Genomic DNA, 12275 nt, shown 5'->3' with positions numbered 1-12275 from the left:
CAAAAGCCAATGGTCTAACTGGAATTAGTGTGGTGATTAAGTCACCATCGGGGGAAGAAACCACACATGGTTTCAGAGTTGATGAAATTACTTGTTCAAATAATCAAGCTGAATATGAAGCTCTAATAATGGGACTGGAAATTCTTATTGGATTACAAGCTCATGCAGTTGATATATTTGGGAATTCTCAATTGGTGGTCAACCAAGTGAAAGGAATTTTCAAATGTCAAAGTGCAAACATGTTGCCATACTATATTGTTGCATTACATTTGTTTTCTTAGTTTCAGATAGCAAATGTGACTCATATCCCAAGATTTATGAATAACAAAGCTAATGATGTAGCTTAGAAAGTTTCGAATTTTAGGAGAAGGGATGACACTAAAATGAACATAAGTCAAGTAACATATCAAAAATTAATACCACTTTTAACTAACAGGAATATGATGTTAGAAATCAATCATAATGACTAAAAGATTAAGATTGGAAGCATCCAATAATGCAGTACCTAACTGGCTTATCTTCGAAAACCAGCAAAAAGATCAAATTACAATCTATGCAATACATAGTGTATTGTCACGACCCAAGCCCGCCCCTATGGGTTTAGCACCGTAACCGGCCAGTAATCCGAGATTACCAAAGGCCTGCTTAACAGTCAGACAATAATACAGAGTACAGGGGCATGGTGGAAGCCAAAACAGTAAATAAATAGTGTCCAATGAGCTGTGACAGTCTGTATGCAAAAAGATTTTTCATACGTATATACATGAACAATACAGAACAATATATACAACATTTACAGTCGATCAGAACAGGGACTTAATCCCTGTTAGGCAATACAGTACAGTGCTATCAGTCTATACAGTTATTACAAAACAGATACAAAGACAGACGGGGGAAATTAAAACACCCCTAAGCCATAGCTTGGCAGGTTCGGAACCTCGCAGTGAGGCACAGTGGTTGGCTTGACAAAAAGGGAGTTTAACCCACGCTCCTAGCTCCGGTCTGGTGCCTGAACACCTACATATATATATAAACAGTGAGCTAAAGCCCAGTGAATAACATAATGCATAAAGAGGTTAAGAATGAATGTCCTTACAGTAATGAAAACAGTTCATTAAATCAGTATTTCAATCGTTCAGTCGTAACAGTCATATGTGGTATATCCATTAGCATAGCAGTACAGTAAACAGTAGGTCTTAAAAGACCGAGCAGTCAATGATGGCCATCATAACAGTAAACAGTAGTGGTTCCACATGGGAACTGACAAAGATCTCTGTAACAATAGCAGCAACAGTAAACAGTAGTTGCTAAGGATGCCATAATACAGTTCAGAATATAGGACATACATTCATTCAGTTAACAGTAACAGTTCAGAAAACAGTTCAGTTAACAGTCATAAAATATTCATCTTTGAACATATCTTTACACAGTTGTTACTCACAGAGTTCTGGGCTATAGTTAAGCTAGAGCGCGTCCTCAGATGCCAACCCTCACTACAACAAATTTGGGATTTAAAGACGAAACAAATTTGTCCCAAAATATATATATTTCGTCACTCAAACTAATTACGACGAAAATTTTTCGTCACCCGTTTTGTTGCCAAAGCCTCGTCGCTAAAGGGTCGTAGAGACGAAAAAACAATTTTGTCATTGAAAATGATAAATTTGTGACGAATTTTTTTGTCTCCAATACGCTCTGTTGGGAACATACTTGTAAGTAATTAGCGACAAAATATTTTGTCATTAAAGGAAGAAATTAGAGACAAAAGTATTTCGTCATAAATATAAGAAATAGAGACGAAATAATTTTGTCACGCTTAATATAAACGAAGACGAAATTTTTTTGTCAAAGAAGCTACCAATAGAGATAAAAACAAATTCATCATTAAAAATGATAAATTTGTGACCAATTTTTTTGTCTCTAATACACTCTGTTGGAAACATACTTGTAAGTAATTAGCAACAAAATATTTTGTCATTAAAGGAAGAAATTAGAGACAAAAATATTTTGTCATAAATATAAAAAATAGAGACGAAATAATTTTGTCACGTTTAATATAAACGAAGACAAAAAAATTTTGTCAAAGAAGCTACCAATAGAGACAAAAACAAATTCATCATTAAAAATGATAAATTTGTGACGAATTTTTTTGTCTCAAATACACTCTGTTAAGAACATACTTGTAAGTAATTAGCGATAAAATATTTTGTCATTAAAGGAGAAATTAGAGACAATTATTTTGTCATAAATATAAGAAATTGAGACAAAATAATTTTGTCACGTTTAATATAAACGAAGACGAAATTTTTTTGTCAAAGAAGCTACCAATAGAGACAAAAACAAATTCATCATTAAAAATGATAAAATAATGTCAAAAAAAATTCGTCACACATTGAGGATAATAGTGACAAAATGTGACAATATTTTTTATCACGACAAATGCATTTAGTGACGAAATAAAAAATTCATGACAAAATTAATCATCCACCTAAGCGAAATAAGAGACAAAAGAACCTTCTTTAGGGATGAAAAATTGTCAATAATTTCATAATATTTTTTTCCATATTATATACCTATTTTATCAAAATCTAAATTTTAGTTCAACAAATATAACCCTGTCCATGTTGAAACCTGTTGAATATAACAATTCCATCACAACTTAACCTAACCTGTTATCAACACATTTACGAATTAACAAAATGAAAATATCCATTCATCATCACAAATAATTTCATCCTAATACAATAAAATAGTGAAATATCCACAAAATATCCAAAAGTTATAACTTGTTCAATTTTACCAAAAATCCAACAATAACTAATGCAACTCCACAAAGTATGTGTATCCTTATCAAACAAAAATGAACATTCAAACAAATTAGATCATTGTTGCACGTCAAAAATGCCACCCCAATCCAATCTGCAAAAAAATAAATTAAAAGCTTTAGTAATTAATTAATTATACAAAAGATTAAAAACATTAGTAGCTCATCAATTTACAATTAGATCAATTATACAATTTACCCCTCTAACAGACTTTTTTTTCGAGATTATGAGAACAAAAAATTAATTTTAAGGCTAATTCACAAATGGTGCATCCCATTAATGTGCCGTAAGTTCATATAACTTATATTGGTCCATTTAATTGTTAAAGTGCAAGGATACGTACCAGTTTTTCTACTTTAACAGGGATTGACCTAGAACCACACTTGTGTTTTGTATACATCCTTTCTCTGTTTGCGATGTTACCCTTTGATTGCTCCTATAAGAAAGAATGACCAATATAATAATGAAATGTATCATTAGTAAGACAAATATGTTAGCTTTTGATTGTTCCTGTAAGGAAGAATGAGCCAATATAACAATGAAATGTATCACTAGTAAAACAAATTTAATGCTTGATAATAAAGAATTGCATTGTTCATATCTATCCTTTTCCTATATATCATTTCAACTTAAAAGATGTTTTAAATTATTCACTAGTTTCATTAAATTCTTTGAAATATAGATTAGAGGACTTGTTGAGATTTCATTATAAAATAATTTTTCTGGGTGAAAAAAGAAAAATGAGTAATTTACACCGTTCACAATTAGGGGGCATATAAGCATGGGCAAGATAGATTGTAAAAAAATCCATTTACATTTCACAAGATATGGAACAATTACTGATACCAAACTCATATCCCTTTCTTTCTTCCACAACTATATCAAATCTAAAGTTCTGTCTTAATACCCTGTATTAGTTACTCAGCTAGTTGCTTACCATTATCATGAAACTTCAGACCAAACTCAAGAACAAACAGAAAATACAATCATAGAAACTGAAATCTTAGTTCTTTATTCTATGATGTGAAAGATGCATTTTAAGGAATCATAAATTAATCTCCTATTATGTGAGCCTTCCAATCCATGTTTAATAGTTTCCCTTTCTCATTTTGCCACTTATTTGGTTTTTATTATGTTTCACTTACATGCTTAGAGGATAAGGAAAAAAGAACACAGAGAATTTCACAGCAAATTGATTGTGTTCTTTCTAGTTTTTTTGAAATCTCTCCCTATTCTAATCAAATTTTATCTAAGTTACAAGCAAAGGAATATGAAGTTGCTACAATTCATCCAAATTAATAGCTCTCTGTTGATCTTCTACCTCAATGCTTTCTGAGAGGCCTCATCACAAAATATACACAAAAGTAAAATGACACTACTACAAAAACATATAAAAATCACACTTTTTTTATGTGATGTATGTTATTTAATCACACCTTTTAGTTTTGTTAAAGTGTGATCTTTGGGAATGTGATTAAAATGGGTCATTTTTAATCACGTATTTTAAGTGTGATTAATAACATTTAGATCACACCTTTTAAGTATGATTAAAAATATTTAGATCATATATTTTAAGTGTGATTAAAAATATTTAGATCATAACTTTTAAGTGTGATTAAAAATATTTAGATCACACATTTTAAGTGTGATTAATAACATTTAGATCACACCTTTTAAGTGTGATTAAAAATATTTAGATCGCATCTTTTAAGTGTGATTAATAATATTTAGATCACACATTTTAAGTGAGATTAATAACATTTAGATCACACATTTTAAGTGTGATTAAAAATATTTAGATCACATTTTTTACAGATTTTAAGTGTGATTAATATCTAATAAAACATGTGATTAATAATCAGATAAGATCACACGTTATATGTATTTGAAGAATGTAATGCGCACTATATACTATGTTTTGAATCACAACCATATATTGAATGGAATAACGTCATATATTTCATAAATGAAAGTTAAATGTTTAAAAATATATACAAAGGAATTAATAAAAAAAATTTAACTGTGCTTACATATATTAAAAAATAAAAAAAACTTGAAAAAATGAAATTGTTGAATTCTTTGACCATATTTTGCATTTCTCCGAGAAATTTCTGACTTGAAAAAATAAAAAACACAAATTAATTCAGAAACCACTAGAAGCATATGAATAAACTTAATATTTTTTGTAGAGATTGTTCTTGTCTTACAAAAGACAAAATCGAACATTTTCTCATCACACTGACTCGTCATCTACTGCATCAATAGAAAATGAATAACAACTTTGATTATTATTAGTATAAAATGTTTGGATTACCATATATAAATATGACATATACATAGAATCAATAAATCCAAAATGAAAATCTTCAATGTATGAGCAGATATTTTAAAGTCATAAAACCAAATATACATAGAATCAACAAATCTAAAATGAAATCTTGAAGTGATTATATATTCCTTACCAACTAAAGAAATTGTTGATTAGCAATTTAAATAACGGAAGTTATATCATACTTACATTGGATTTCAACTCATATTTTTTAGTACGAAATTAATCCATTCAACTCGCACTTCATCAAGTTCGGTTTCCGTGTAAGTCTTTTTTCCATTGAATTGCAAGAGGTTATTTACAAACAATTAGATAATATAAAGAAGATGTACAAGTATCATGAATATAATAGTAATAAAAGTATAGAATTTATCTCACATTTTGTTTTCCAGCTGTTTTATTGTCACTCTGATCAGAGTAGGGGACATACTGCTGAGTTTGGTGATCATAAGAATACCAAACCCCATTGTTACCATCATAATATAATCCTGCACATTTATAAAAAAAATAAAAATAATAATAATAATAATATAATCCTGCAAAACACAAGAATAAATAAATAAATAAAACATTGATCTTCATCAGAAACTAGACCAAATTCTATTTGGTCTACTCCACTAGCACTAGTACCCGTCCAGTTCATTAGCAGCAAAATAAAGCATGCTTGCATAAAAATAGAATACATATTATCATAGATATGCTTTATGTTACATATTTGTTTACCACTAACCCAATTTTAACTAACAAACCGTGCCTTCATTGATTAGTATTGTTTTGAATTTTCAGAGTATAAAACAGAATATGAAGATATACGAATATTTCACAAGTTTTCTCACAATTATAAAACAACAAGAAGATGTTGAAATCAAAACAATAATGACATTTTCTATCTGAGAAGTTGCGAATGTCATTATAAAATATCATCATTTCACTCTGTTTATGACAATATCATGGAGTTGGGGGGTTTAAGGCTTCTTGTGGCCATGACTCCATATGTTCATGAGAAATGACATCTGTGAATGAACCGACAATAAATACACAAGAAGAAATTGGTAGGAGTAAATATTTTTTATAAAACAAAAATATTAATTATTTTCAAGAAATATTCCTCATGAAAACTTTTGTATATCTCCACAAATTAACCCTCTGTAAACCTCAAAATTTGGAAGAAAGATCCCCCATCAGTATATTGGATAGGTTTGTTAGCAGCACCCAACAAATACTGCTCTCAAAGTTGTACAATTCTATTGAGTGATGTCTCTCCTCTCATCTCTCTGAATAGTGTAGAAATATCGGGGCTCTGCTCAAAATTTCAAATATAAAAAACCTTGTAACAATTACTAAAATTATATTTTCTTAAAATAATCCATATTGAAAACCATCAATAAATGCAGAGCAATCCAAGCCAACCATAAACTCCAAAATAGAAATGCTGTCACAATGTAATGGTCAGTTGACTGCAAAAATCCAAACCAGAGGCCCTTTAAAAATTGAACGCCACCACAAGACCAATGATTAATGAAATTAATTATTTGATGCACACTGAATAAGATTGTTAAAGATTTAGGATGCCACACTAGTGCACCAATCCAATTGCATGAGAGACACATATCAAAACTTTCACTTATAGAACACAACATTGATATCACGGGGGCTATGGCTCACATGATACAACACTTGCAACATTTGCCTATATTATGCATAAACATAAAATCAAGACAGCTTTTATAGTAACAATGAGGAAAACAACAACTAAAATGTAGCTTCCAAATAAATAAATACCTGTATTTCCATCATAATAGAATCTAGAAGAAGCATCATAATAATAGCCAGATGCTTCATCCCAAACAAAGCCAGATTGTAATGAATAAGCATCCTTTGGACCTGCAACCTCTCCACCACTTGGCTCCTGCCCACCAGAGGGCTGCTTATTGTCTGGATTATACTCCTTTGGTGCCCATCCAACAGCATCATACTACAAGGATTGAAAGGAGGGAATGTATTTATTCAATCAGGTTCGTCAACAATATAGACTAATTGCATCTAACCAATACAAGAAAATAAGAAGAGATCAGCCAGGTAGAATGTGTGCATGTGTGCATACATGTGTGAGTGTCTTTGGAAGCAATCATGAGCATTCAAAGTGTTTGCTTCCTGAGTTACCATTGCAATGAATCCTCTCCTTAAATTACATAACACTAAAAACAGCTTCAGGTCAGCAAAAGGACCACAGTGGTTTTCTAGATAGCAGGGATAAAGAATGGGATGAATAAACTATGAAAAATCCAAGAACAAGCACAAAGTGTATCCTGCAACGTATATGATGCTACGTAGGGGCAGAGCCAGGATTTCTCCATAGGATGTCATACGGCAGATCTCGCCGAGCTGTTAATGGATCGGCATGAATTTTATTTGATTAAATCATTATTGAATATTACTTAATAGAGGCCAATTGAACCAATAAAATTATAAGAGATTAATCTCAATTAAACATTATTTGTATAGTTTTTATAGTTGAAGGGATCAAAATGTATGAATTTATAGATAAGCGGTAAGGTGATATTTGCTAATAGTTGAGGGGATCTTAATGTTAGGATGATCATATTTTTTTTTTACCACAATATGTTTATCACCTTAGCCATTCATGCTTAGGAAAGGTATAGGAACAAAAAACTCACCAACCACTGGCCCAGCACATACACCCATACAAATTATCCTCGCAATGCAAAATTATGTTCAACTGGCAGGGGCATTTCAATATTTCAAAACATGAAAAGTCCACATAATTGAAATTAGAAACAACAATGGCAACTTAAAGAAGACACAAATCAAAAAGACAAAAGATGCATCATACATGAGTCACAACCTCTAACACTTTCTAACGCAGTCAATAGGAGGACAACAGCCATATAGTGACCAAGAACAAAGAAATTTCATTGGCATCCTTTCCAATTAATATTTTAATCAGCAAAACAACAGCAGGTATATCATATGAGTCACAAAAATCAAGGCTGGCTGTGTCAACTTCCAACCATGCATATAATAAAATCACCTCCAAAACATCAACTTAAGGCTGACAAACAGTTAAATTCCTCGCAATCATTTAAAACCACAATACTTAGTTAATCCAATGAAGATTTCAAAAGTAACAAAAAAATCATTCACATCACCTAATTACCGCATATACAAAAGGCTACGAGCCAAAACAAATTTATATATCTCTATAAAGGTCACATCAACATATGCTAGTTCTGAAATTTGAAACATACATCAGCCACAAAAAATCAACATTTATCTCTAATTAATCTCACTCATTATATGTTAGTTCTGATATTTGAAATATATCCGCATGTTTTCCAAATGGATGACACACTTGAAAAATCATCTCTTCACCCATATTGATAGTAGCAGACTACAGTGATTTTGGATGCATTACTTAAGCTATGGTCACTTCCACACACCAGAGACTGATGAACTATAAAAAATATCGGATGTATATTTTGAAATAAAGGCATCTACTTCCTAGTTGACAAGGCAGCCCATCTAGCTGAAGTTAGTAGAAAAGAAATGTGGGAGAAAAGAAAAAAAAAACACGAAGAAGGAAAAGTACAAAAAGACAAAAGGAAAAAGCAAAAAGAAGGGGGAAATCAAAAGATTTATTCTTAATAATGTCATGAACAGATACCAGCATCCCCTGCCACAATTAAAAGAAGGATTTTATTTTTTTATGTATCAGCTGCACAGCTAAAAGAGGGATATTCAGTGTTCAAGCCCCAGTTTGGTACATGGCCACACAGGTAAGTGTATTTTCCTTGTCATTGTCGTAAACAACATCCTACACATAACCTACATAAAGCTCCACAACAGTGGAGTACTGGGTGCATAAAAAACCTGGGAAAAAAAACTACTCTATGATCAAACAAAACAACCAGTTAGGAAGTATCAAAAGACAAGTCTGGACCATTCCATTGCATTTACAGTTTCATGCACACCTACACATCTTGCAATAACACTTTCCCTATGAATCCCCTAAATAGAAAAAGGAGAGAGAACAAGGGAGAAGGGAAGGGAGAGAGCATAATCAGCACTTCTAATAATCAATCTATAAAGATTCTGCGTGCACAGCAGAATGAGTATAAAATAACTGTAGCACTCCCACCTCACACATTATCTAAAATATTTACAATCTCTTCCATATATACATAAACATTCACAATAGTAAAATTATGTAAACTGAACAGGTCCCATCAGTACAGATACCCTCATCTTCATCCAAAAAGCCATATGCTTTGGAAGAAGCTTATACAGTATGGGAAGTGTTTTGATTGATCAAAAAGAAGAAGCTACTTGAACCGATATGTCCTTAGGCACAGCCCTAAATAACATAGAAATCACACTTAGAAAGGGTTGACAAATTAGTTAGAGCAGCTGGTGCATTTCTATTCTAAAGTCAAAATGTCCAAAATAAGAACCCAACACAACTCATTACTGTGAACAATGTCTAGAACATACCAGAAGACCGACACTAACACTAGGTATAGATTTTTGTTACTTCAATACAGACATATTGCAAAAGGGTAAACGTAAACTCTCTCAACTAATTCCAAAACTGAAAAAGAATTCAATAAAGATATGCACTTCAATGCATGCCCTACACAAAACTTTCCAACTAACTCAAGAAAACGAACTCATTGTATTCGAAATTGGAAAACTAACTCACATACATAATGGGTATAGATTTTTGCTATTCAATACATAGATATTGGTTGATTGCAAAAGGGTAAACTCTCTCAACTAATTCCAAAACTGAAAAACAATTCAATAAAGATATGCAATTCAATCCATGCCCTACACACATACATAATGGGTATAGATTTTTGTTATTCAATACATAGATATTGGTTGATTGCAAAAGGGTAAACTCTCTCAACTAATTCCAAAACTGAAAAACAATTCAATAAAGATATGCAATTCAATCCATGCCCTACACAAAGCTTTCCAACTAACTCACACATACATAACAAACCCAATAAAAAAAACAGATAGGGCACAAACCATTAACTAAAAGCCATCAATTTAGTCCCTAAAAAGAGCACAAATTCAACAAAAAAACAAAACCAAGTACAAATAATTAAAGCAATTAAACCAAAACACAAAACTCAAAACTCAAAAACACAGCAAGAACCAAGTGGGTTTGATGCAAAATACCACAAATTTTGATGGGTGCTTCAAGTTCCAATAGATTAGGTTGTTGCAAGAAAATATCCCTAGAAACTACACACAACTGCTTGATCTCCGACTCCGATAGCTGCACCTGCTTTCCGGGTTTCCCTCTAACTTCAAGAAGCCGATTGATTATGTCATCGAGAAGAGATGGGTCCATTTCTTGGAAAATCTTGAAGAAAAAGGATTAGGGTTAAGGAGTGAGAAAGAGAAAGAAAGGGGATTTTAATTATTGCATGATTGGGAAGAGAGTAGAGAGAAGCGTGGTGGTGGATATGGGTGGTGAGGTTTGAGGATTGAAGAGAATTCGGAACATTACTTGGAGATCGGGTGATTCAAAACCCAAAAAAGTGGAAATTGATTTCGAGCAGAGAGGCCGATTTTGGAGAAAGATGGAGGGGAGAGAGAGAAGCTGACCTAGTAGAGAGAGAGAGAGAGGGGGGTGCGCAGTGCGCATATTAGGGCTGGTGGTGGCTCCGGTGGCGCATTTTGAATGAGGGGTTCGTGGATTTTGAATTTTGGAAGTTCAAAATATGAAATTGGAGAACGGATTGAAACTTTTACAAACTTTTTTTTTTTATACTAATTAATTAATATCATGCGTAATTATAAAGTTTAGAAATTCAAAATATAATATAAAATTAATTAGATAAATGCTAACAAGTATTTCTTATGTATTATTTAATGTTGAAAACTATGTAAAAAGTTCCTTGAAAATATATAAAAATATTAAAAATTTTATTGATTTCAATAAAAGTGTATTTATATTAGTAAAAAATATATTATGTCTTACATATATTTTGTCTTTTATTTGTACTAGACTATCACCCGTGCAATGCATGGAATAATTTTATATATTTATATTTATTTTAAATTTTGTTTAATATATAAATTATATTTATTAAGACTTTTTATAAAAATAATTTAACAATCTTATTACTAACCATAATGTATGGGAGAAGTTAAAAAGGGTACTGCAGTAATTATATATGGATTGTGTAATTCGATGGGTTTATTTTGTGATCTAATTCGATGATCACTTTAATTTTACAATTAAATAACTAGAATATTTAAAACTCCTTGAAAAGTTATAATAAAAACACAAATTAATCACCTCATTTCATTAGCAAAACTTTTACCGACGAATAGTGTTATCGTTGCTAAATGTTTAACTCTTTACCCACCCCAACTTGTCGTTGCCAAAAGTAAGCACACTAATAGCGACGCTTATTGTGATGCTAAAAAATAAGCATCGTAGTTAAAATTTTTGAAATTTTGGCGCCAACCAATAATTTTAGCGCCTAATGAATGCTATACTTTTTTAGCGACGACTGTAAATTGCGTCGGTAAATGTCTACTTTTACCAACGAAATTGATCATTGCGTCGCCAAAAATATAGTTTTGGCTACAAAAATATAGTTTTTTAGCGATGACAATTTTTTAAATTTTTGTAAATATAAATTGAAAACTGAAAATAAAATGGTTACCAAACAGGTCTCAAATGGTAAAAATATCATAAAATTAACAAATAATTAAATAAGTTACCAACGTAAAAAATGCCTTATCAAAAGATTCTTAGGCTATGTATGGTTTGATTTTTAGATTTTTTTTAAATTAAAAATTAATTTGGTTAAGAAATAAGAAATAAAAAAATTATTTTTTAAACAAAATGAAAATAATTTTTTTATTTTTTTATTTCTTAACCAAATTAATTTTTAATTTTTTAAAAAAATTTCGAAAAATCAAACCATACATAGCCTAAGAATATTTTGATAAGTCATTTCTTATGTTGATAACTAATTTAATTATTTGTTAATTTTACGAAATTTTTACCATCTAAAACCTGTTTGGTAACCATTTCGTTTTCAATTTTCAATTTATATTTATAAAAATTTTAA

At 31.0% G+C, this 12275-nt stretch overlaps 1 protein-coding gene across 1 annotated transcript; it reads right to left on the bottom strand.

Moving 5' to 3' along the window:
- Positions 1-446: 446 nt before the first annotated feature.
- LOC145814966 (uncharacterized) lies at positions 447-10829 on the bottom strand. Its single transcript, XM_082911930.1, has 4 exons — positions 10363-10829; positions 5533-5642; positions 3169-3261; positions 447-518 (listed from the first exon to the last, which is right to left on the bottom strand). The coding sequence occupies exons 1-4, from the start codon at positions 10535-10537 to the stop codon at positions 447-449; spliced, it is 450 nt and encodes a 149-aa protein (XP_082768056.1). The 5' UTR covers positions 10538-10829.
- Between the last annotated feature and the right edge of the window lie 1446 nt (positions 10830-12275).

Source organism: Camellia sinensis, unplaced genomic scaffold (genome assembly GCF_055761805.1).
Source record: "Camellia sinensis isolate YWXY unplaced genomic scaffold, ASM5576180v1 Unanchor14, whole genome shotgun sequence".
Lineage (NCBI taxonomy): Eukaryota > Viridiplantae > Streptophyta > Magnoliopsida > Ericales > Theaceae > Camellia > Camellia sinensis.
Note: the sequence above shows the minus strand (reverse complement) of the source record. Positions and strands in the feature narration are given on the sequence as shown.